Source organism: Lissotriton helveticus, chromosome 3_2, assembly GCF_964261635.1.
Source record: "Lissotriton helveticus chromosome 3_2, aLisHel1.1, whole genome shotgun sequence".
NCBI classification, from domain to species: domain Eukaryota; kingdom Metazoa; phylum Chordata; class Amphibia; order Caudata; family Salamandridae; genus Lissotriton; species Lissotriton helveticus.
Window position 1 is genome coordinate 276,251,110 of NC_136062.1, and position 27,147 is coordinate 276,278,256.

At 43.7% G+C, this 27,147-nt stretch overlaps 2 protein-coding genes across 2 annotated transcripts in view; one reads left to right on the forward strand and one right to left on the reverse strand.

The window, feature by feature from the left end:
* Positions 1-26,711, forward strand: LOC144826295 (uncharacterized). The gene is made up of 3 exons (XM_078684640.1): positions 1-756; positions 13,052-13,120; positions 26,599-26,711. Exons 1-2 carry the CDS (start codon positions 1-3, stop codon positions 13,100-13,102), a joined length of 807 nt encoding a protein of 268 aa, XP_078540766.1. The 3' UTR covers positions 13,103-13,120; positions 26,599-26,711.
* The window catches only part of CIB2 (calcium and integrin binding family member 2), a 474,622-nt gene continuing 471,753 nt past the window's right edge, over positions 24,279-27,147 (reverse strand). The window contains exon 6 of the mRNA XM_078684641.1: positions 24,279-25,810. Coding sequence (XP_078540767.1) covers positions 25,789-25,810 — 22 coding nt within the window. The 3' untranslated portion in view covers positions 24,279-25,788. The remainder of the gene's footprint in view (positions 25,811-27,147) is intronic.

The window sequence follows — 27,147 nt, forward strand, 5'->3', positions numbered from 1 at the left end:
ATGTATTCACAAGTCAAGAAAGCAAGCAGTTTCTATACTACCATCAAGGAGCCACAGTCGAGTCAGGCATGTGATCCTCACAGACCAGCCGCCCCTGATATTGTCTATTCTGAGGTCAACGTTGAACATGGACGAAACCAATCTTTGGCCAGTGGAGTTCGCAACAGTTACTCGTTGCCCTATCCTGAAGTTTCAAAAGTGCAGAAGGCCCCAAGTCCTGAAATGAAGAAGCTAACTCTGAAGACACCACCCTCCACACCACCTAAGCTGTCACCAAAATTAATTTCTAAAATTAAAACCTCACTGGAAATTGGGGTTCCAGACAGGAATGATCAAATGTACGCCACCTCAATCGCAGATGGAAAAGAATTCCCAAAAATAGGAGAAAGTATGCCCTATAAACTATCATCAAATAGTAAACATGGTGAGTGTTATGATGAGTTTAAATATCCGAAAATTTCTGCTGCTCGCGACTGTGAGAAGGACAGTGACTATGAGCAGGTCAATATTAGCTGGTCAAAAACTGCATTTCAAGACCACTATTCCCGTAAACCAGACAACTCAGCATACGCGGCAATAGCCTATGACCAGATGCAGCCAAGACCTTCTAGCTTACAAAGCTGCAATGAAGATAAGTACGAGACGATTCCGGCACATTTTCCAAAGGAAGACAGAAATGCAGGGGAAGAAAATATGTATGAGACAGTTCCTCATATTTTTCTGAAGTGCACTGAGATGAAACAACAGGCTCGTAAGGTAAAACAATTTTTACAACTCTCTGGTAGTGCATAGTTGTAGACACCCAGGGGCATATTATCAAGACTCGGTGATAAAACTATCGCCGCTTTTTCGGCAGGAAACTGCCGATAAAGTGGCGATAATGGGCTTGACAATATGCTCTATGGAAGTCCAATCGAACCTCATGTTAGATGTGAAGGACATTTAACATGAGCTTCGATTGGAATTCCATAGACCATAATATCAAGCCCATTGTCGCCACTTTATCGGCAGTTTCCTGCTGATAAAGCGGCGATAATTTTATCGCCGAGTCTTGATAATATGCCCCCCGAGTCTTCTAACTGATTACAAAGGGTCAATTAAAAGTTCAGATTTTACGACCAAATTAAAAATGTCCTTACAGCAGAACACAGTAGGTGGCTCCCACAGTGGTACATTGAAAAGTTCTTTTGACTGCCATTATATTTTGTACATGGATAAACTATGCTTTCATTTAGGTTGTAAAACAGTTTTTCAGGCTTCTTCCAGCGACTGCTCCTCTGCAATGGCCGAGGAACGTCACCCCACTGGCTCCGAGCCAGCTGCTGGAAAATAAAAACATATTTTACTATGGTTTTATTTTTCAGCTGCTGCCCAAGCCAGCCTGTGTAAGGGGGGAGGGGTGGCGATCACAGGGAGTGGTTGTGCTCTTCTAATGCGCATGTCTGTTTGGCCGGCCGTCTTAAGCTGGCTAAACAGACATGCGCAGTTAGGTTTCTCAACCTGGCTGTGGAGAAACGGCACAGACTATCTGTGCCTGAGTAGAGCTTCAAAGCTGCCCGCTTAAGTCAATCCCAGCGCTGCTCTCATTGTATGAGAGCAGCGTCTGGATTGGTGGGGAGACTGTCCCAGAGACGGTCGGGAGCTGATGCAGCAGGAGAACGGAGAAGCGTGAGGCGGCCCTAGGACCAGGTATGTTTATTTGTTTATTACAATTCAACCCCCCCCCCCGCCCCCGCTGCTGGCTCTGTTGCTGGCCGGCCACCCCCCACTGCATACTGGTGTATTTACTTTACCAAACGCTCCTTGATTTTCTGACATTTTTTACAGTATTGATGTTGGATCAACAATAACACAAGATGTACGAAGCAATCATGAGTTTTTTAGTAGGGTTTTTGATTTGTTCACTCAATATAAGGGTGGTTGAAATAAAAAAGCATACTGTACCCAAAATACACATTTTTGAAATTTGACTCATGAAATTGATTAGACCCTGTCAAGCGGCACTTTATACTTTGATTAAAATAAATTGTTTTGTTTTTTACTTTATAATTTTTTTTTTCTCCAAATGCAGTCAAGCAGGCAATACAGTTGAAATATTCAAGTGTACATCTTGGATCATTATGCGCAAAGGCAAACAAAAAAAGAATAAACAACTATATATTACATCACAATATATGTAGGTGATACTATTATCCGGTAGGTGATGGGGCCTATGGCCCTGCAGGGGGCCTGGAGCTTGGTGGCCACTCCGCTTTGTGTCTCACCGTACCCATGCCAGGCCCTCTACGGTGCTCTGGACCTGGCCACTTTGCCCACCCAGCTCACCCTCTGAGTCCGACTGCCATATTAGATATTCTTGAAGTGGCCCCCAGATATTCTTGGGTCTACAGCGGGATGAGATTAAAGCATTGTAATTGTCAGATTGTGTGGAGCAATACAGTAAGTCTGTGTGCCACTAAGTTACTTTATGTATTGACCCACGCATCCAGCGCATTGCCACTCTACGCTTAGCTAGTAATAAACTGCTAGCGCCCACTTTATGGGATGACTTTGGGATATCCTTATCGTAACCCAGTAAAGCTACCAGGGAGGTCTCCGGGATCTGAATTTCCAGCATCACTGTTATTGTGAGAAACACTTCCCTCCAGAATGCACGGATATCCGGGCAGTCCCACGCTAGGTGTGTGAATCTGGCCCCCTCGGACTCGCAACGCGGGCACCTATCGCCCTCCCTAAGGCCATATCTGTGCAATCGGACTGGGGTATAATATACCCTATGCAGGTATTTGTAATGCACCAACCTGTGCTTCCCATTCTGCGAGATGGACTTCATGTTGGCATAGCAATGTGCCCATTGTTCCTCTGTGATGGCGAACCCCAGCTCGTTGTGCCACTCTTCCTGTATCTTGTCCAAGACTTCCGTGTCATCTTGTTTGATAAGTGCGTCTAGTGCTGTGATACCACCTTTCGGGGTGATATCCTGTAGGAGATAAGTAAGAGAGCGCATTTCCTGAGGTTCCAATAACTCATTTCCCAGTTTGTCCTTAAGAGCCTGCCGCACCCTATGGTATTGATATGCATCTAAGGTGGTAGTCTGTGAATGTGCCCAATTGCCTGGACCCATGCTTTGACTTTCCCGTCTGCAAAAAAATCCCCCATCAGCGTTATCTTCAGCTGGTGCAGCGTTTAAATGACAGCCCTGTCTTTCCTGAAGGGAGCCCAGTCACACCACTCCACAGGCAACTTGGGGAAATATTTCAATGTGAGTCAATGCCGCTTTATGTAGGTGTGCCCTTGTACAGCCGGTCGGGTCTATTACTCCTGCTCTACCCAGGGGCCCACCCAGCAGTGTTGCAGCTAAAGCAGTGGGGCTGACTTCTGCGCTTTCTATGAGTGGCTGTGGGAGACCTTGGGGGCCCATGGATCCAATGATGGGCATGCAGTAGCTGCGCAGCAGTATAGTACTTTTCTAGGTCGTGCACATTGAGTCCTTCTTCTGCATATGCCCTAGTCAGTATCTTTCATTTAATTTGGGGTTGATAACAGGCCCAGGCAAGGCGTATCATCAATGTGCAATGTGCGTAGAGTACGAAAGAATGACCTTGGTAAAAGCATGGGAATGTGTACAAATAGAAAGAGAAATTGGGGGAATATGATCGTTTTCATTAACGCAATGCGACCCACAAGGGATAGGGGGAGTTTAATTTATTTCTCTATGGTCTCCGATAGTTTCTGTGTTTCTCGCCCATTGTTTTCTCTCACTACCACATCCGCGTCCGTGTGGACCTGGATCCCCAGATAGCACATGGGCTCTTCGGTCCATGCGATTATATAGTTAGTAAGTGTGGGGGTGGTTGTGGGCGTCGGTGGGAACATCAATGACTTGTGCCAATTTATGTGCAGTCCTGAATGTTGACTAAATCGTTTCACCTCGCGGAGCAGAGGGTTCAAATTCATGTCTGGGTTGTGTATATATAGCAAGGTGTCGTCTGCATACTCTGCAATAACTACGTTATATTGCGGAGACCGAATGCCTCTGTGGGAGTGATATTCCCGCATGGCACCAGGGGCTCTGCCACCAGGGCATACAACAGTGGGGACAGGGGGCAACCCTGCCTAGTACCCCTTGTAATTGCTTTCGGCTGGGTAAAAGTCCCATTGACCCTCACATGCGTTATTGGGTTGGTGTAGAGAACTTTGACCAGTTTCAGAAACACCTCGCCCACCCCCACTTTCCTTCACACTGCATATAAAAATCACCAGTCAACTGAATTGAATGCTTTTTCTATGTCAATAAAAATGGCAGCGCTGTTTTTTGTGTCTATGTGTTTAATTGTATCAAAGAGGGTACGCAGGTTGCATGCTAGGGAACGTCTGGGAACATTTCTGACCTACCAATTTGGGCAGAAGGGGAGACAGCCCATTGGCGAGTATTTTCGCAAACAGCTTGGCATATGTATTTGGTAGTGAAAGTGGCCTGTAGGATGAGCACTGGTTCGGTTGTTTCCCTGACTTCAGCAAAATAATCAAAACGGCTTCACGCATAGAAGGTGGCATTATACCATCCTGCGCCATCTCTTCAAAAAGATTGCGCACGATTTTTTATTTTATTTTTTGTTTTAAAAGAGTTCACTATTCTGCTACGCAAGCTATACCGGTCCTTAAAGCCCAAATTCCATATTTTGGCCTTTGCCCTCAGCTCAGGCCAAAGGCTTCGGAGACATTTATTAGCTAGAAGGATAAATTAAAACATTGGAATGTTAGGGGCTCCATTGAAGACATCAAAGTATCTATCTTTGTCTGCAGCGTTCCGTTGCTTTTGTTCCTGTTTCTCTCGGTTTAACTTAAAACAATCCAGCTTCTGTAGAAAGAATGTTCTAAGAGAATTATAGCTGTTCTGCAGAGTGCTAAATTGTTTGTTACAGGTTCGCTTCCTCGTTGACTCAGGTAGAGGGAATTTTAATGATGGGACAGGCCCAAAGAAACAGGCGATACTGCTATATTAGAATATTGGAATCTTGAAAACTCTTCGAAGATAATGGAGATGAAGTGGACCATAAACACTAGCATATGCCAGCTGTATCAAAATTTGAATATTTTAATCTACAGCAGGGGTCTCCAACCTTTTCTGTCCTGAGAGCTACTTATATTCAATTAAACTCACTGAGAGCTACTAGTATTAGGGTCGTATAATCTCAATAGTGTTATATGTATATTAATTCAACCAAGCACAAGCTTTCTAATTAAATAAGCTGGGCTGCACACAGATGAGCTACTCAGAGGTAGCTGGAGAGCTACAGTAGCTCACAAGATACTGGTTGGAAAACCCTGTTCTTCTGTCTCTGACTCACCCCCCATCTGCCACTCCTCAAAGGAGATAGGGAGGAAAAGGCTGTGGGCAAGGAAAAAGAAGTGCCTCTGGGGAGTGTTAAGTCTTCTAGCTTATGCCTATGCTTTTGCTTTGCCATACAACATGAAACAATTTGGAAAAGGCTGTGGACACTTCATCATGTCTGCTTTTACAGTTCCTGCTGTTCCTTCATGTAAGTTACTGTTGGGCAGGTGCAGCCACGGCACTAACTGAACAATGAACAGCACAGCATCCGCTGTGAATGCAAAGAGATTAAAGCTTCAAAGAGCCACAGGAATATTGACTGAACAGTGAACACAGCAACAGCTATAAAAGCTGAAAGATTCAAGCTTCTGAGAGCTTACAGTGGCTATTTTCCATTACATTGGGAATGTGTAGTTACAGCACCTGGATATCCTCATGGGTGACAAGTAGCGCTCTGCAAATCTACTGATTGATTGACAGTCCCCGACAGTGGCTCTGGCCAGTAATGCTGAAGACTGCTTTTAAAAGGCTGGTATAGCCCGTCGTGGCAGACTACAAGACTAAAATACTAGTTTGAGTTTGAGTTTAAAATTATTTATTAAGCGCACGGTCACCAGCGGTTTCATGGCGCTATAACTGGCAAAATAACAGGGTAGGAGCAGTGAATATAAAACTGAGGGAATGTGGAACGATAAAGGACTAATCAAAGACTTTGGAAAACAAGTGAGCCTTAAGCTGCTTCCTGAAGTGCGGATAGAGAGTCAGGGCTCTAAGTTCTGGAGGCAAGGAGTTCCAAAGGAGAGGAGCGAGGGTCGCAAACTTCGAACCTCCCCATTTCCTCCTCCGAAACCGCGGGACTGTGAGAAGGGATTTGGTAGATGAACGTAGTTCCCTGGCAGGAACATAGGATGTAATCTCAGATGAGATAAAGGCCGGAGCCGTGCCCAGTCGAGCCTGGAAAGTGAGGGAAGCAAGCTTGAACTGGACACGCTCATGGACTGGAAGCCAGTGCAAAGATTTAAGGAGGGGGGTGACATGGTGGAACTTTGGCAATTTAAACACCAGGCGTGCCGCCTGGTTCTGGATCTGCTGCAGCCGTCTTAAACTATATGCAGGTATACTAGCATATAGGGCGTTGCCGTAGTCCAGGCGGGAGATGACCATTGCCAAAGTTATCAGTTTCAGAGCATCAAAAGAAAAAAAACGGGACACCTTGCGTATAGTACGCAGTGACAGAAAGGAAGAAGATACCACAGAACTAACCTGGGAGTGAAGGGTGAGCTGGGGATTGAGCTTAATACCTAATGTTTTTACTGAGGTGGAGGGGACAGGTGGGGGACCTAAGGAATGGGGCCAAAACAAAGAGGAACGTTGGGACCCAGTCAGGCAATCAGAATGTTCAGTTTGCGACATATATTTAATGTTACAGGCCCCCACAGGGGAGTATTATTGGCGCGGCAGCATGAGCAGTCTCTCACCTGAATGTTTGGGCTGTATCCTCCCATTTCGCTCTCCGTGCCGCTATCCTCACAGCTACGGGTAGACAGATGGAGGTCCAGGCTCCTCCCAGTGCTTTTGATGATAAAAGCCCAATCAGCCAAAGAAAAGTAGAAAAAATATTTTCTATTTTTTTTTTAGCTGATTGACTTTGCCTTCACCAGGAATAAGTGGAGCACCCACACAGCCATTGATGGCCTGGCAGCTCCATTACAAGAGAATGTGGGAGCAGGAAGGATAGATGGAGTCGTTTTAAGCAGCCAAAAATGCATTTGAGGGGCTGCTCATGGTCTTTCAGAGCTCCCTAATTTGGTTGTGTTTTTGTGTAGGGTGTCAGTAGCTTTGGAGTGAGGTGTTTGTCTGATTTCACTTGGGATTTTTATATACACTGTGAGAAGTTGGCCTGGCATATGTGGTCCACTATTCTAGCGGGCACCTTGCACCAGTCCAAACGACTCTTATTGATGGTAGGTTTAAGGACAACCTATATAGAAAGCTATCCTAGTGGTAGCTGTGGAGAGCAGCCTTCAGGCTAAGTCTTAAAGGAATGTAAAGCAGCTTGTTTTACCAGTCTTTAATCTCATGAATGACCAAATGAAAGGAGAACCACACCAGGCATATATATAAAATATATGTATTTATTCTAAACACATCCCTCTAGTCTCTTTATGAGGCTAGAGACAAAAAAACATTCAATAAACGTATTTAAAACACAGTAAATTAGCACAATATATGATTAGCCCTAGGGCGTACCAAACCATGTACTAAGAAAGTGCTATAAGAACCACGACTGACATAGATACAAGGCCTAGAGCCTTTAGAACCGCTGGGGCCACCAGTAACCACCCAAGGTAGTAACGCAGGGGACCCACGGGGGACGCATGAGGTGTCTAAACACAGCAGCGAATCACCATTAACTTCTATGGGGAAAGTCGCGGTTAGAAAGTTACAGATTAAGGACACTTAGAAGACGACTTGGAGCAAGCCCCTTTATAAGTAGGCAGTTCTAGAGTCAATACCTACGGGAACACCGGAGTACTCGAGTTACCCAGGGAAGCCGGGAGCATAGGTGTCTTTTGGTGTTGGGTTTCATCGTCGTTTTTAATGGCGATCTGCTGCTGGCGACCAAGTCGAAAGTGTCTGGGTGGATCCAAGGGTGGATCAAAGATTTGAAGAACCTGAAAGCAGAGGGGACAGAGTCTGGGTCACTTGCTAGTGACCAGGAAGGCGATGAGAAAATGCCCACCAATGTCGGGTGATTTCAGGTGAAGAAGGTGAAGCTTGACTCTTCAGCCAGGAGGACCAGGAGGCGTCGACGATGACCAGGAGCTGGATTCGAACTGTCCCACAAAGGATGTAGAGTGCTGCAGTGTCGGTGTCCAGGTTGGATCCAACAAGCCTTGGCAACAGAATGCAGAGATTGGCTTTGGTGCAGACCAACAAGGTCTGACAGACTCACCCTTTGGAAGAGAGTCAGGGCACATCTGGAGCAACCAGGAAAGTTCAAGGAACAGAAGACTTACCTTCGTGGGGACCCACCAGTTGACGGACCAGGGATCGCAAAGGAGCCTCAAGCAGAAATGCTAGAAGCGGGCCCACAGAACACTCGTGGAGTGTAGGCCCACAGTCTTCGGTGCAGATGGTGCTCGGACTACAAGTAGCCCAATGCACAATTTCGGAAAAGCTCGGGAAGTTGATGCACTTGCAAATGTGCACGATGTCCAGAAGTTCCAGTCCCACGTCACTCGTGAGGGCAGCGGGTCTCAGCTTTGCTGGGATCTTGTGTTGGCCTCTGAGAAGTCTGCAAGTCTGTGTCTTGAGGCACAATTCTGTCAGGATCCGGCAGGAGCCTTGGAAATGCAGACTGGCAAGATGCTTCTTTGCTGCCTGTTTGAACAGGGGAGTCACTCCTTAACACCAAGGGAGATTCTTTCGTCTTCTAGTCGATGTAGAATGTCAAAGTTCCAGGATATATGTTGAAGAGTTTCGTCCAGGGGTAAGCTGAAGTCCTAAGGACTGGGTTCCTATACTTATTCTAAGATAGGGGGTTGGACTTACTCTAGGGACCCACCTATGGGTGGATCCAGGGATGGGCGTGGTTACACCCCTTTCCCTTTGTCCAGTTTCGCGCCAGAGCAGGGGCTGAGTGCCCCTGCAACTGTTTTAAACTGGGGTATGCACAGGAACACCAAGTGTGCCCCCAGCACTGTCTGAAAAGCATTCTATGAATGCACCCACCCAGCCCCAATACACTAAAGCCTGTGTGGGAGGTGGTTACACCTCCCTGAGACAGGAAACCTATTGTCCAGGCCTCCCCTGCCGGAGTTTCGCCCAGCAGCCGGAGGTCAGACCCGTGTCTGTGGCATCCATTTTGTGATGCCAGGGCTCTTTAAAACTATTACCGGTTAGACCAGTGGGTGAATCTCTCTCCCTTGAAGGGTGGAATTCTACCCCACACCGCCAGGACTGGTGGGGGGGGTAGGATTCCAAAGTGTTTGGCACCAAACACGCCAGGTTTCCATGCAGCCATTCCAAAGTTAGCATTAACCGCAAGGTTATAATGCACTAAAGAGTATATGGTCTGACTGCATCACAGAACAGCCTTAGAGAATAGATTCCAAAAGCTGCAGAGGGGTCCTGCTCATGCATGGGCACCCTCTCACAAAACCAAGCACTCTGCCTTCAGGTTTGATAAGGTCTGCCATCAGAGTGACTTGTAGGTTTATATGTATTTGAATTTGAATTTAAAGGTATTTGTATAGCGCACGTATACCGGGCGGTTTCATGGCGCTGTGGGGTAGCTCAATTCAAATTACAGACTCCGGGCTAGCTCAGGTTGAAAATGCCCGTGAGAAAAGCAAGGTTTTCAGTCTTCCTCGGAACTCCATGTAGGATACTGAAGTGCGAATAGGAAGGGGTAGGGAGTTCCAAAAGGACGGGGTGAGGACAGCAAACTTGCATCCTCCCGACCTCTTCCTCCTAAAACGAGGGACCACCAGAAGAGAGAGGGCGGAGGATCGCAATTGTCTGCTGGGAATGTAAGGGTGAATATGAGATCTCATAAAGGCCGGGGCTGTCCCAGCCAGAGCCTGAAAGGCGAGGCAGCCAAGTTTAAACAGAGCTCTCTCTTTGATTGGGAGCCAGTGGAGAGAGCGAAGAACGGGGGTGATGTGCTGAGATCTGGGTAAACTAAAAACCAAGCGGGCCGCTTGGTTTTGCACCAGCTGGAGTCGGCGCAGAGCATAATTGGGGATGCCATTGTATAGTGCATTGCCGTAATCTAAGCGTGAAAGGACCATCGCCATAAGGATAAGTTTGAGGGCTGATAATGAAAAGAAACGTGAGATTTTACGAATGGTGCGTAAAACAAAGAAACAGGCCGAAACCACCGTGCTCACGTGTGAATGGAGAGTGAGGTGTTGATTCAGAGTAATCCCCAAAGTTTTAACAGAAAAAGAAGGGAGAGGGGGGGAACCAAGCAAAGAAGGCCAAAAAGCAGAAGACCAAGGGTTGAGTTTACCACCAGTCAGGACAAGCTCGGTCTTATCAGGGTTAAGTTTTAGATGATTGGTATTCATCCAATCCCTGATGAATACCATCACTGACTGGAAGTTAAGAATAGAAAGGGAGGAATCAGATAAATTAAAAATGAGCTGGAGGTCATCAGCGTAATTAAACACTGTGACCTCCAACTGCTGTAACGCAAAAATAAGAGGAAAGATATAAAGATTAAAAAGAAGAGGGGAAAGAGAAGAGCCCTGAGGGACACCACATTGTACCGTGTGAGCTGTGGAAGAGAAATCCGCCAAGTGAACGGCCTGGGTATGGCCGTTGAGGAACGATCTGACCCAAGACAGGGCGGAACCCCCAATGCCTGCCGCTTCGACACAGGAAAGAAGGATGGTATGATCAACCGTGTCGAAGGCGGCAGAAAGATCGAGGAGAATCAGCGCCTGTGGGAGATTGGAGTCCAGCCCCTCTCTAAGTGTGTCTATAACGGATACCACCACCTTCTCGGAAGAGTGCAGGGGGCGGAAGCCAGCTTGAGAAGGGGCTAAGAACTTACTAGTCTCAACGAAGGCACTCAAGATTTTGGTGATGTGCCGCTCAAGGACCTTAGCCAAGTAAGGAAGGGGGGAGATAGGGCGATAATTGGACAGGACTGTGGAGTCTGCCCCAGGCTTTTTCAAGATGGGGACAATCGTGGCTGACTTATGTAAGGTGGGAACGATTCCCCTTCTTAAGGATTCATTAAGAAAGGTCAGGGGAGGGAGAGGGCAAGTTTGAAAATTTTTACACATAATGTGGGCAGGGCAGACATCCGCCGGGGATCCAGATTTTACAGTGGGGAGGATAGAAAGGAAGGTCTCTTCAGATAACAGTGTGAATTGATCCAGATGACAAGTGTTGGGCGGTGGAATGATGTCAACGAAGGCAGAGGAGGGGGGTGAGATGTTGGATTTAATATCTGCGATTTTACTTATAAAGAAGTCATTAAGGGAATCACATAAGGGTTGAGAAGGGACTGGTTTAGCTGAAGTTCTATCTGAGGTGGCCAGTTCAAACACTGTAGCGAAGATTTCCCTCGATTGATTCTCCGCCTGGAGGATCTTATCGGAGAAGTAGGAGGTCTTGGCCTTAAGGATAGCTCTCTTGTAATCCGCCTGAATGGAGTTGTACAAGAGTTTGGAGGACTCGCTGTAATTACGCCTCCAGGTGCGCTCTGCCTGACGGGCAGCCAACTTTTTCTCCTTAAGTTCAGGGCCGAACCATTTATTCGCATCGTGGGAGCGCTTCACTTTGACGCGCCTGAGGGGGGCCACCTGATCGCATGTTGAAGACAGCCAACTGTTTATGGCCACTGCTTGAGATGAGGTGGGCAGGTTATCAATGGCAGGGCTTGATGTTAGAAGAGAGGAACACAGAGATGGAATGTCCACTTTCCCCCAGTTGCATGCCCAGGTGTTCTTGGGAAAGGTGTTCTATGTGTCAGTGATATAAGGTAGATTTAGGTAACCTATATCTTAGTAAGGCGTGAAAGCACCACCTTACCCAGGCTGCAGTAGCAGACCTGTGGTGCCATTTTGGAAGGCTTCCCAGGGGTGGCATAATACATGCTTCAGCCCGTGGTAGGCCTCTGGGGTACCTGTGCCCTTAGTACCTAAGGTACCATATATAGGGACTCACAAGGGTAACCCAGTAACCAATCTAGAGTGTACCTAAAGTACATGCAATCAATTTAGAGAGGAAGCAGCTAGGCAGGGGTCCTGGTTAGCAGGGCCCCAGCCAGACTAAAGTAAAAAAACAGTGAAACACCAGCAAAAAGTTAATAAGCAGATCCTACTCTCCTACACACACATGCAGACAAAAACACACACACTCGTCTCTGTTTAAAAGGTCTTAAAAACTGTTATTTTATCAAACACTGAGTTATAAGTAGCCCTCACAAGCCACACTCCTCTCCTTTCCTTCTGCTCCATAGGACCCCCTTCCAGCTTTGCTTCTTGTATAATGTATTTTCACCCGCGTGAATTTTGGGAAATCTCTGAAGCTCCGAGCCCCCAACCCCCAGTCTTACTGACCAAGCTATGTCCCTGGGTGTTTGTAGACTAATTGCTTTCATCTGCAGGGCAATAACTGATAATTACTACCCCCTTGTTATGCACCCTCATCTGTAGCTCGAGGAGTGGGCAATAAAACTTACTTAGAATATCAGAATGTCGGAGCTGCACAGAAGCCAATGCTATGCCAGAGGGCCAATAATGCTAGGATTATTCTACTCAAACATTCTAGTTTTTATCTTTCAATTTCTTCATGTCTAGTTTAGAATCTTCTACCTCTAGTGGATGTAATATTCTAATAGCATTATAGTTCTCTGCCCTTGAGCTACGCTGATGTGAAAGGCTCTCTCTATCATTATAGTCCATGGTTTCTAGCTTGGGCCTATACTCCTGGGTATAGATCATTTAACATCCACATAGTTCTCAGCATCTGTCTTTAATCCTCTAATCCATTAGCAGAAATAGCAGAATGAAGTATTTATTAAAAAATGTGCCTCTTACCCTATATTCAAGGTTTTATCATTTTTATCCTAAAAGCATAAGATGGGCTGCTTCCTAATACAGTGGCGCAAACCCCAATAAAAAGTGCCTATAAAATACTGTGCTAAAGTTTTAGGTAGTATTAACTGGGTTTAATCCATCTTTTTTTTGTTCACAGAATGACAACCGAAAAGGATTCTTCTTCGGTGGCCGAAAGAATAAGAACTAAGTTCCAACACATATTATGGTTTGCACATCTCAGTCATTTCAAAACAGAATATTATGTAGCTCAAACACAGTCCAAATAATGTTTAGTCAGGTAGACAGCTGTTGAGACTGGATGTGCTAGCTTGAATATACCTAAATATGAAATGATATATTATTTTGTGTAATCTTGGTTCATATGTTTGCGAGTGAACATTAAAAGGCTCCATGACATTGCTTTAAGATTGTTATAAGAATAGATAATTTGGCTGACCAGCATTTTTTCTAAAAATAGTAAGATCAACACAAATCAGCAAACCTAACGGAATCCTTTTTAGGAACAGAACAGTATTCCTTCAAATGAGCCAGCATTTGACTGTGATTGGTCCAGCTGACCAACAGCTGTCTGAAACTCAACGCAGAGAAGACAGAAGTCCTCGTCTTTGGAATCACCGCTTCAGCATGGGACAACACCTGGTAGCCGACTGCCCTTGGGAGCCCACCCACCCCCTCAGACCACGCCAAGAACCTGGGTATCATCCTTGACTCCTCAATCACCATGAACCGACAGATCAATGCGGTCACATCAAGCTGTTTCAACACCCTCTGCAAACTCTGTAAAACCTACAAATGGATCCTCCCGAGTCAATGAAGACGGTCACTCATGCACTCATCACCAGCAGACTGGACTATGGAAACGCACTCTAAACCGGCATCAACAAGTGCCTACTCCGCAAACTCCAGACCATACAGAATCGCAGCCAGACTCATCGTCGGCATCCCCAACAAGAACACATCGCCAACACCTACGAAGACTCCACTGGCTCCCTGTGGAGAAATGAATAACCTTCAAACTCCTCACCCATTCCTACATATGCCTACACAACAATGGACCCAAATACCTCAATGACAGAATAAACTTCCACGTACCCAAAAGAAACCTCAGATCCTCCAACCTCGCACTGGCTGAAACCCCGCACATCCACAGAGTCAGAGCAGGCGGCAGATCCTTCTCTCACATCGCTGCCAAAACATGGAACGAGCTACCGGCAGACACCAGACGTGCCCTCTCCCTGACCACCTTCAGACAGAGCCTCTACACCCTCAAGGGTGAGTAGCGCGCTTACAATTCCCTTGACTGGTTGATTGATTGATTGATGAGAATCTTCCATAAAACTAAAGAACATTTCATTGGCAGCAGTAGGTGGTTCTTAACTTGTCAGTGGCCCTTGTCTACTGCATTCCAAGATCATATTAAAATGTTTAATATGTAGTTATTCATATCATCTATTAATAAATATGTCCTTATAATGTCCAAATGCGATTCAACTAACTGCCCACTATCATCAGACTGAAATGATATGGATTCCTGGAGAATAGATTCAGAATATTTTATGAAATGTTTTACAGAAGTACTCCGTTCACAATTATCTACATTTGCTTTCCATCCCTATGGTTGTGGCATATACATGAGACAATAAAAATTGTTTTAATCCTTGCACCATCTACCTTTTCCATTTTATAAATTGGCTGTAATAATACAAGAGGGTTCCCTACTCTCCGTTCTACATATTATTTTATCATTATTGAGTAAAAACAGCTTACACTTGTAAGTATATTTGTTTCTCTACTTCTTAAAACTGCAAGAAAAAAAGCACGAATTTAAAAAACAAAGAAGACAGAAACGTGAATTAAAGGCAGTCTCGCATTCATTATTGAAAATAAAACTATGCTTTAATATCATGTATGTTTCTTTACTTTTTTTCACCTTTGGTACGAATTCAAAATTTACTGGCCATTGTAATCATTTTTATTTACCTCTTTTTCTTGGCCTGTGTTGTACATCATGTCCTGGTATGACTGGGAGTGTGACAAGGCTGTTGTTCAAGGCGGTAACTTCAAGGAATGAAGAATCATCCCCATGTCCCACCTTAAAGTCCCTGTTAACTGCCTCCACCTTGTTCATAAAACATTTAGCTAGCTTATCATATAGATTTTGCATAGAGGCTAAGGTATTAGCATTAGTGAGGCATAAGAGAAGCTGGGCTGTTCTATAAAATTTCAGATGAGAAATTACATCAATGGATGGGGTCCAACCCCTGTTTGCCCACAGAGAAGCAGAGATATTCCTACTCCAATTATCACAGCTCAGTAAGGTTAGAATTAACAATATCCCTCAGCACATAGTCCTGACCTCTTGAACTGGTCCAAACAACATCCATATAGAGTGGATTCAAGAGAGGTGTACAACTTTGTGCACATGGAAATCATTGATGAGTGAAAACCCTTAAACCAAAACAGACATTTGAGTACACCATTATGGTCTACTAACTACATTATGTCTGGCAGCACTGTAAAATCAAATGAACATCATTTTCTGCTGAGTGGTGTGTTCCTTGCCATCACTCTAGACAATATCCTAATCTACACCCGCAGTCTCACAAACTATGTCACAGACTTTAGACACAGAAAGAGAATCTACCAAAAAGACCAGATAGAGTTCCTGAAATATATTTTTCCCTATCATATTTTTAGGTGGCACATACCAGTGCAAACTAAATGTAATATGAAATTAGCCTAATCTGCAAACCATGAATGAACAACTGCAGTGGTTTTGGGAATTTGCAAACCCTTATATCTGTCTTGTCCCCCACCTCCTCTCTAACAGAGAAAAAGGCAAGCACATCTTTAGTAAGGGAAGCCCTTTTGCCTTCGGCACCTTACAGGACTATTTTGTTTGGCACATTCTCTGTTATAATCCAACCTCTACACATCATATGTACACAAAACTGGTGTCCTGGGATGGTGCAGCTGGAGCAACGGTGTCACAACAAAATACTTGTTAGCAATCAATGAGAATTAGCTCTGGTTTAAATTGTTTTTATGTCTGCGGGTGGAGAAAAACCATTAGGTTTTATGAAGGCCCTCACCCACCAACCTAGTTAGTGGCAGGCTTCATCATCGGGCCCCACCCGAGGTACCGAGTGTACCTCAGGTGTGCTTCGACGCCAGATTACTGCGGAGCGGGTTTTTTGGTTTGTGAGGGTGCTGTGAGTGTGCTCTGAGTGAGGTTTAAAATACTGTCCTGGGTGTCCCAAAGACTGTTTTAATTGTGGGCCCCAGGCAGTCAATAAAAACAAAGGCTTTCGGACGTGCACGGTAGGCTTATGGCCTCCGACGTCCTGTGAGGTCAACTAGTTTCAGCCAGGCCTTTTCTTCTACTGGCTTTCGTCAGGAACTTATGTGTGTAGGGTGTTACTGGGGTTTGTATGAGTTTGTCAGTGCCCTGTGTGTAAAGCACACGCTACGGTACTTATATGTGCAAGAGGTGTTTCCTCTCGAGTTGTACCTGTGGGGGTAAAAAAGGAAAGACATAACATTTAAGTCAAGGCTCCTTGTAGCGGGCTAAAAGCATTCAGTGAGGCCGCGCTGGGTGCCTATTGGTGAGCACGGTCAAGGCGATAGTGTTGGCCTCAGTGGCGGGCAGTGAAAGTGTGGCCGGTCTCACAAAATGCATAATTATATGTGAAATTAGGCCTAAGTACCGTAACCGGAGTTGGCGTAAACAGTGGTGAAGGAATAAAAAACATTAAAATGGAGTTGCTTACATCCGATTTTAGCGAACAACTCAGCATGGAGCTCAGCCGGGGGCCAGGACCATGTGCACTCTAAATTTGGGGAAGAAAAGGAAAAAGGATGTTGGGGGAGGGGGTAGTCTGGACCCAACAAGGTAACGGTAGAAGGATGGTGAGTGTTCACCACCTCAGGGTTTCGGCTGTGCAACAAGAAAGAAGGAGACACTTGTCAACCTGGGGTGCCAGGCTACATGGGCACCCGGAAGCTGTAGTTTTAACGAGCACTTCAAGTGTAGGAAAAAGGCTAGTAACAGTGGAATTGAATGGCCCGGTGACAGATTGTGTCGCTGATTAGGACTCAGTGAAACCGTGGGTGAGCAAGACTTCCTTCCATGCCCTCAGGAATTAAGAGAAGGGTCCTTTGAAAAACAAATTCCGGTGTTAGATATTCTGAAAATGCTGCAGGCACTCACAACATATTGCAATACCCTTTTCTTTGCTGAGCTACCCTTATCAATCCCGGGGTATTCGGAAAACTTCACTCCATAGAGGGATGAAAAAAAGCAAAGCCAATCGTGGCATTTTTACTGCAGAAATGATCTACAAATTAAAAAGATTTATAAACAATTAACATAATCAAAGTATGCAAATTGACAAGGTCTTTAATTGTTCTTAAAGTATAAAGGATCTCCCCTCACTTCTATTATAAACCTCATTTGATTCCCCTACGCTGTCGTTTCCAAATATATCATTAATATAGTATGACTTATTATCATCCCTATGATAGGACTGTGAATCTTCTTGGAAAGGTTTTAGAGTGGAAACATAAAAAGTTGCACAGTCAACAATCTCAGAGGTTAGACCACAGATCCATCCATCACACAAGACAAATACAGGTTCAGGGGAGAAGGGGTACTGCGCATTTACAGTCAGAGGCATCACTGTATGAGCCTTAAATGACGATATGGCAGTAACATCGGCCATCTAGGGTATTATGGAATATCATAATTAGTAACTGTCCACGAACCATAAATCACCATCCAGATAATACCTTGGAATTATTTGGAAATGCACTCGTATGATTACAAACATCACTTTAACATTTTTTAGAAAAGAAATACATTTATATCCAAATATAAAATTAGCATAAATAAATGTTGTTCCACGCCAAATTATAACGTTAACATTTTCTGAACCCTCTTACGTACCTGTTTTATATTAATAGTGAATAAAGTGCGTTTATCTTCAAACACTAGCTCGTAATTTTCTGAATATGCACTTATTAAACCAAATGGACACTTTCATTTTAAAAATATACACATTTTGTATTCCAGACCAGTCTGTCATTGTCCAATAGTCAGTAAGCATACGTGTTTTAAACTCAAATTCAGTTCTTAAATTTGTGGTGCAATAATGTATGGCAAACCATGCAATTACATTCCTAGTTTTGGCCAACAAGTGCCATCCTGTGTTCACCTATCTCATCATATGACAGTCAATGTGGTCTAAGTATGTAGAAGCCAAATGTATGGAGTGGCAGGTGGTCATGGCTACACACAAGATCCCAGGAAAACATTGAGATCTCTCATCCTGTTGAAACTCAGAGTGGGACAACGCCTCATCTGCATAACAGGGCCCAGGTGCCCAAGTGATGCAATGGCATCATGTATCAAGGTGTGCCCCTGCCAGTCAATGCCGCCTAGTGTCAGTGTATAACACAGGCCAGACAGTCTTATCCTGCTGACCCATTTCTACTAGTGCCCCTTGCTCTTCAATGCTCATTAATGTCTTGTGCCCATGTGTGCTCCAAATTCAGTGCTCAGTGCAATGTATTGTGCCTGTGTGTGCTCCAACTTCAATGTTCATTAATGTATTGTGCCTATGTGTGCTCCAACTTCAATGTTCATTAATGTATTGTGCCTATGTGTGCTCCAACTTCAATGTTCATTAATGTATTGTGCCTATGTGTGCTCCAACTTCAGTGCTCATTAATGTCTTGTGCCTATCTGTGCTCCAACTTCAGTGCTCAGTGCAATGTATTGTGCCTGTGTGTGCTCCAACTTCAATGTTCATTAATGTATTGTGCCTATCTGTGCTCCAACTTCAGTGCTCATTAATGTATTGTGCCTATGTGTGCTCCAACTTCAGTGCTCATTAATGTCTTGTGCCTATCTGTGCTCCAACTTCAGTGCTCAGTGCAATGTATTGTGCCTGTGTGTGCTCCAACTTCAATGTTCATTAATGTATTGTGCCTGTGTGTGCTCCAACTTCAATGTTCATTAACTTCAATGTTCATTAATGTATTGTGCCTATGTGTGCTCCAACTTCAATGTTCATTAATGTATTGTGCCTATGTGTGCTCCAACTTCAGTGCTCATTAATGTCTTGTGCCTATCTGTGCTCCAACTTCAGTGCTCAGTGCAATGTATTGTGCCTGTGTGTGCTCCAACTTCAATGTTCATTAATGTCTTGTGCCCATGTGTGCTCCAACTTCAGTGCTCAGTGCAATGTATTGTGCCTGTGTGTGCTCCAACTTCAATGTTCATTAATGTATTGTGCCTATGTGTGCTCCAACTTCAATGTTCATTAATGTATTGTGCCTATGTGTGCTCCAACTTCAGTGCTCATTAATGTCTTGTGCCTATCTGTGCTCCAACTTCAGTGCTCAGTGCAATGTATTGTGCCTGTGTGTGCTCCAACTTCAATGTTCATTAATGTATTGTGCCTATGTGTGCTCCAACTTCAATGTTCATTAATGTATTGTGCCTATGTGTGCTCCAACTTCAGTGCTCATTAATGTCTTGTGCCGATCTGTGCTCCAACTTCAGTGCTCAGTGCAATGTATTGTGCCTGTGTGTGCTCCAACTTAAATGTTCATTAATGTATTGTGCCTGTGTGTGCTCCAACTTCAATGTTCATTAATGTATTGTGCCTATGTGTGCTCCAACTTCAATGTTCATTAATGTATTGTGCCTATGTGTGCTCCAACTTCAGTGCTCATTAATGTCTTGTGCCTATCTGTGCTCCAACTTCAGTGCTCAGTGCAATGTATTGTGCCTGTGTGTGCTCCAACTTCAATGTTCATTAATGTATTGTGCCTATCTGTGCTCCAACTTCAGTGCTCATTAATGTATTGTGCCTATGTGTGCTCCAACTTCAGTGCTCATTAATGTCTTGTGCCTATCTGTGCTCCAACTTCAGTGCTCAGTGCAATGTATTGTGCCTGTGTGTGCTCCAACTTCAATGTTCATTAATGTATTGTGCCTGTGTGTGCTGCAACTTCAATGTTCATTAATGTATTGTGCCTATGTGTGCTCCAACTTCAATGTTCATTAATGTATTGTGCCTATGTGTACTCCAACTTCAGTGCTCATTAATGTCTTGTGCCTATCTGTGCTCCAACTTCAGTGCTCAGTGCAATGTATTGTGCCTGTGTGTGCTCCAACTTCAATGTTAATTAATGTCTTGTGCCCATGTGTGCTCCAACTTCAGTGCTCAGTGCAATGTATTGTGCCTATGTGTGCTCCAACTTCAATGTTAATTAATGTATTGTGCCCATGTGTGCTCCAACTTCAGTGCTCAGTGCAATGTATTGTGCCTATGTGTGCTCCAACTTCAATGTTCATTAATGTATTGTGCCTATGTGTGCTCCAACGTCAGTGCTCATTAATGTCTTGTGCCTATCTGTGCTCCAACTTCAGTGCTCAGTGCAATGTATTGTGCCTGTGTGTGCTCCAACTTCAATGTTCATTAATGTATTGTGCCTATCTGTGCTCCAACTTCAGTGCTCATTAATGTATTGTGCCTATGTGTGCTCCAACTTCAATGTTCATTAATGTATTGTGCCTATGTGTGCTCCAACTTCAGTGCTCATTAATGTCTTGTGCCTATCTGTGCTCCAACTTCAGTGCTCAGTGCAATGTATTGTGCCTGTGTGTGCTCCAACTTCAATGTTCATTAATGTATTGTGCCTATCTCTGCTCCAACTTCAGTGCTCATTAATGTATTGTGCCTATGTGTGCTCCAACTTCAGTGCTCATTAATGTCTTGTGCCTATCTGTGCTCCAACGTCAGTGCTCAGTGCAATGTATTGTGCCTGTGTGTGCTCCAACTTCAATGTTCATTAATGTATTGTGCCTGTGTGTGCTCCAACTTCAATGTTCATTAATGTATTGTGCCTATGTGTGCTCCAACTTCAATGTTCATTAATGTATTGTGCCTATGTGTACTCCAACTTCAGTGCTCATTAATGTCTTGTGCCTATCTGTGCTCCAACTTCAGTGCTCAGTGCAATGTATTGTGCCTGTGTGTGCTCCAACTTCAATGTTAATTAATGTCTTGTGCCCATGTGTGCTCCAACTTCAGTGCTCAGTGCAATGTATTGTGCCTATGTGTGCTCCAACTTCAATGTTAATTAATGTATTGTGCCCATGTGTGCTCCAACTTCAGTGCTCAGTGCAATGTATTGTGCCTATGTGTGCTCCAACTTCAATGTTCATTAATGTATTGTGCCTATGTGTGCTCCAACGTCAGTGCTCATTAATGTCTTGTGCCTATCTGTGCTCCAACTTCAGTGCTCAGTGCAATGTATTGTGCCTGTGTGTGCTCCAACTTCAATGTGCATTAATGTATTGTGCCTGTGTGTGCTCCAACTTCAATGTTCATTAATGTATTGTGCCTATGTGTGCTCCAACTTCAATGTTCATTAATGTATTGTGCCTATGTGTGCTCCAACTTCAGTGCTCATTAATGTCTTGTGCCTATCTGTGCTCCAACTTCAGTGCTCAGTGCAATGTATTGTGCCTGTGTGTGCTCCAACTTCAATGTTCATTAATGTATTGTGCCTATCTGTGCTCCAACTTCAGTGCTCATTAATGTATTGTGCCTATGTGTGCTCCAACTTCAATGCTCATTAATGTCTTGTGCCTGTGTGTGCTCCAACTTCAATGTTCATTAATGTATTGTGCCTGTGTGTGCTCCAACTTCAATGTTCATTAATGTATTGTGCCTATGTGTGCTCCAACTTCAGTGCTCATTAATGTCTTGTGCCTATCTGTGCTCCAACTTCAGTGCTCATTAATGTATTGTGCCTGTGTGTGCTCCAAGCCAGGCAACACTCGTGCCTAGCTGTGCCTGATGCAAGTCATTGCCATCATATGCCCTGCACCAGACAGAAATTAAATGTCACCATGTACCTAGGTGAGCCCTGCCATCTAAGGTACAACACATACACACACCACATACTTTTATACATGTATGCACAAACGAGCACAGGTATTAGACATATGCACTTCTACACGAATGAAGAGACACACATACACATGTACAACACACACATTCAAGGCCACACGCGTCAACCCTATCCTCACTTGCCTCCAGTTTACTATGCTGGTAAACAATCATGCTATTCTCCTCTGCATGTCTTCAGCTCAGTCCAGTCCTAGTTAGGTTGGGGGTAGTCAGATAGGAGAACAGAGGAGGACATGAATACAATACAGTCAGGATCAGGCTTACACAAAGGCAGTGTCACAGACAGTGAATGCCTACACGAATAAGACTGTCTCCATGCTAAATACATGGCAGGTGGCTATTTATTGCACCTCTACGGTATCATGGACATACCCTGTGTGTGCATGTGGGTGAAATGCTAACCAGCTACGAACATAGCCACACCTTACTAAGAAACAGCATTGAGACTGATGACTTTCCTGTGTGCAGAAACACAATAACTTGGCAGGCACTTTGGTGCATCCTCAGAACCCTAGGCCATAATAAGGATTTGTGGGGCCCGGGCAAGACACATTGTGGCGCCCTCTGTTTGCATGGATAGAGAGTGTAGGTCAACAGATATATAGAGACAGAGAAGGAGGCAAAAACGAAAAGACAGAAGAGTTGAGATGAAGTGATCTGCAGAGGAAAGAAAGTACAGAGAGATATAAGAACCAGATACAGGTGAGGCACTGACAAAGGCAGGGGGCATAGGTAACAGTGGCACTAAGAGAGGGGGTGGTATAGAAGTGAGGTGGAGAAAAGGGATGGGGTTTAGTGATTACTGAGTTATCGAGCAGTAAATTGAGAAGTAGAGAAAAATAAGGTAAACACAAAGTGGGAAGATAGAGAGAGGTGAGGTAGACATGGAGGGGAGCCGCGGAGTGAGTTAGATGGTGGTGGAGAGAATGTAAAAACATGGAGACCAGGTTGACAAAGGGTAGGTAGAGACAGTCAGAGAAAGAGGTAGGTAGAGATGTTGAGGTAGTGAATTTGAGAGAGGTAAGAGAGACAGATAAAGTTAGCAGGACCGCCATGGGCAATGACGTGCTTTGGCCACGCCTAAGCACCGAGCTTGCTACAGTCTCCGAAAGTCAAACACTGTGCTTGTGGAATGGGACATTTACCCTGTCCCACCCAGAGGTGTTCCATTGACATCTGCCAACACCTCTGGTGGCTGGAGCTGTTCACACGTCTGGTCTGCCCATTATGCCACTCTGGCATTTATCCAGAGGGTTGCAAGTCATGAGGCTGTTTTCAGTGGCCAATAAGCTACCATGAACCACCTATGCTCCGTTCTAGTTATGGATACTGCTGTGTTGGGCTGGTTGGTACTTACCTGCTGAGTTTGATTTTCATTTCCCATTCAAACAAGGCTGTGCACAGCCCCTCCAGATCAGTGCAGGAGATGGAGTAACCACTACTTTTAATCATTATACCACAAAATGTGCTGCAGCATGTGCATTGTAATCAAGGCCACTGGAATTATGAGATTCTACCGCAACAGTTATCTTTTTTACATAGTTATGGATTTGCCGCATTTGCCACATAATCCATTATGTACTGCATAATCTGCAGATTGTAACAAACAAATGTGTTTCTGGCTCAAACGGATCAAAAGTTACTAAAACAAGTCGACGTATTTGCCCGCAGTGGAAGACCCTTTGCAAAGGTTAACATGTCATGTTTCAGTTGCTTATTGGTTGATAAACTGGCACTAATAATGAGGTGAAATATTTACCCAGAGTATTACCATGTGTAAAAATGACAATGTACCGAGGACGTGCTATTAAAAAGTGTGCCCGTTAGGTCACTTAAATTGCCTTTTCTCGCCGAATAAGTTAGTCAACACTACCACAAAATCTGGTGGTGTCCTGCCACATAATTCCAGGGGCCCTGATTGTATTACATGTAATACATGTGCTCTGTAATACTGAACGTGGACCTCCCAACACTAGAAGATCTCCTAAATTACGGAAGTATTTTATTTAACATCACTATTATTGGTAGTTTTTCCCCCTATGTCAGATCGGTGTTCTAGATTGTTTTTGTTTTGTTATTGACATTGTTGTTTCTCATGTTTTTTTCTTAGTTATGACTTATTTTAGTTTAACGGGCTATATTGTTTCCCAGTATCTCAAATTAGGAGAAGAAAGTAAACCATTTACATGAACTAATATAGTGAGTAAACAAATGATGCTAAGGAGAAGTTTGTTGTTATTTAGATGAAAAAGCTAGCTAACCATGCAGTGAAGGTGAGGCGGATTCTGACACCTTATGTCGAGATGAACCAGAGATCAAGCAGACCTCGCCAGCAGAATAGATCAAGCGTGCCAAAGAATGATGTTTAACAGTTAATTCAAGATTTATAAAATGTGCATTTTTATTTGTAATATCACCCTAAGAACACTATTTTACAAACACATGAATGGAAAATAAAAAGGCATATTTAATAGATTGATTACTCCGAAGGTCTGTGAAAGCCCCAAAGTAAACTTAGTATTAAAATAAAAAATAAAAAAGAACCTGTTGATTATTAAGAGTTTTCACCCCCTTTAAGGTACATAAAGTAATCTGTCGCTTTGTGGTTATATGGTATGGATACGGATAGTTGTGAAGATTCTGCATGATTCTGGTGCAATAACATGAAGAGTAAAACAAGTAAATGGAAACATTTATTTAAAAGAGTTCATTAGATCAACAAGCAACAGAAAAAGTCATACCATAAAAGAGGATGCCATAGTGTTAAGATTACTCAACTGGAAATACAAGAAAAATGCAAACCATCCCTAATTTTAAAGCAGTAGTTAGTATTCTAGAGTAGCCCAAAATCCGCAGGGCCGAGTAGTAAAACCAGTGAAAAGTCTTCTTTTCGGGAGACGCAGTGTGATGACAGAGCCCTTCTATCGACTGTAGGAACAGTTCTATGATTGTCGTCATGCACCAGTACCCAACCAACACTGGAGGAATCATGACAAAGCGGCTTCTCCGGAGCGGAACCCAAATCCGAGCGACATTCATGCAATTTAGAAGAAAGATTGCATAGCTGGTCAGGAAAAAAAGACTGTCTTTTTTGCCCTTGGTACTGGTGCTGTGCTTCTGGGTGATGACTTTGCGTGTAGCGTCAAGTCTACGTTTGCGAAAGCTATCCTTCCATCGCCGACCACTCCACTGTGGGTCTCACAAAAGATTTAGGAAGGCAAACACGTTGTGAAGTTTGGATTTGAAGATGGTGAGGTTCATAAATGCGGGTTTACAAAAGGTGAGCGCTTCAAGTTTTCTGCTGACGTAATGGGTGATGACAGAGGAGGGCAACCTGACATATGGAGGATGACATGGCATGATCTGTGCACATCAATCAATGATACTATTAACATGATTGGGACAAAAATGTTCAATGTAACCCGATTCCCATGCACCAGTCCCAACTGTGCACCATGACGGAGACATACTGAAATTAAGGCCTGTGCTTTCTTCCATGCCATTAGCTTTTATATGCTGTTCAGCTTGTTCCCCTTTCCTTCTGCATTTCCTTCATTTTTTTGCATGAAAGACAATATTGAAATTCACAATTAAAAAAAAAACCAGCAGGGAAATTCATTTCCGGTATTCTTAGCTCAAAAACGGGTCAGAATGCCAAAGTTGCTTTTCCTGCAGGGAGTGCTCCTGAACTCCAATCACTCCCATGTGTACAGTGATTCGTTGTTGCTTCTTGCCCTGTAAGCTGGAGCCCATTTCATCATTTTTTGCAGATTTCTATAAAGTCAGTGTAGTGTGGGGCATAAGCCCCCAAAGTGCCTGAGATTCTGAGACTGACACAGTGTTGCTTCCAACCATGGTGGGTTTCCCCGCAAAAGGTCTGACGTCTTCAGATTCTTATGTGAAATGTGCTAGAAATATAGAAAAGAGATCAAAATTAGGAGCTACAAGTCAGATCGTTGTATAGCTTTACCCATATATGTATGCATTCACTCTATTGACAGTGCACGTTCATCACTCTACAAGGAATAGTTGCCATCAGTGTATAATTGATGTAACTAGTGGTTGCTTGTACATTATGGTATTTTATTGGCGGAACTGCGCATTAATGTTCCTCAAATGACAGTAGGTGAGTTGAAGCCCATGTAGCTAAAGTTATATAATCGTCTAAACATTGGACATTCGTGCTAGAAGCATAGGCATTCATTGACATTGTACCAAAAATAATTGCGCATGATCTTTTTAGCCACACAATATATGGCATTTGTGGTATCTTCCATCACTGTAGATATGGTACCTCTAAGAGGCCTAATGAGTCACACTCAAACATATGCATACGGCATGAATTTAAATATGGCTGCATCGATCCTGTATGATATGGATTGCACGCCTGTGTTGGGCAGTTATGCACAGGTTTCGTTCTATTTCTTACACATTGGGTGTTTTCTAGACTATCCTGCACGGGGTACTTTTTGGTGATTATAGGAATTTCATCACAATTGTGCTGTGGGCTCCCCCAGCAATTCTTTATTGGTTTAGTATTTTAGAATTATATATCTTTAGCTACATTGGCTTCAACTCATCTACTGTAATTTGAGAAACAATAATAATGTGACTAGAATTTCTTAATAAGATTGACCTATTGCAGACAAACATACCATGTACCTATATGTTTTTCTCTCGTTTGTGTCTGTTACAGTGATATAAATGACGGCTCCCTGAGGAAGGCATACCTGCCGAAACGTGCGGAATGTCTTTACACCGTCGGCTTCTGTACTCATATACTGTTTAAAAAAATATTTTCAGATTTTCAGGTCTATGATATCATGAACTTATTGGTATCTCCATTGCAGTGTAATGAATTGAACACTATGCACCGAAGTACAATTGTCTGACATTTTCAACAATGTATATAAATAACATTTGCATTTAATAATGTGCAGGATAACAGAATTGTCAATCATGCTTTTAATGCAGTAGAGATTTCTATTAATTTATAATAGAAAATAAATATTTATACAAAAAATGTAAAGTATTTTGTGATAATACTACAGTAAGTTCTTCAAGTTATTCAATGAATTGTAATCTCATGTACATATTGTGTGCCAGAACGCGTTTTGTCTATTTTCTCTTGCCCAAGTCTGTTTCATAAACTAATAGCTATGAGATCACGATTGCTGTAACTTGACAGAGGGATGGAGGAAATGGTAGAAGATATTGGGCCGTAAGAGCTCCCGTCGCCGATGCC

Excerpts from the sequence above, each read along its gene's own strand:
- LOC144826295 (XM_078684640.1), top strand. The coding sequence starts at position 1 with ATGTATTCACAAGTCAAGAAAGCAAGCAGTTTCTATACTACCATCAAG. Across the intron at positions 757-13,051 it reads TGAAACAACAGGCTCGTAAG|AATGACAACCGAAAAGGATT; the intron begins GTAAAACAATTT and ends TTTTGTTCACAG.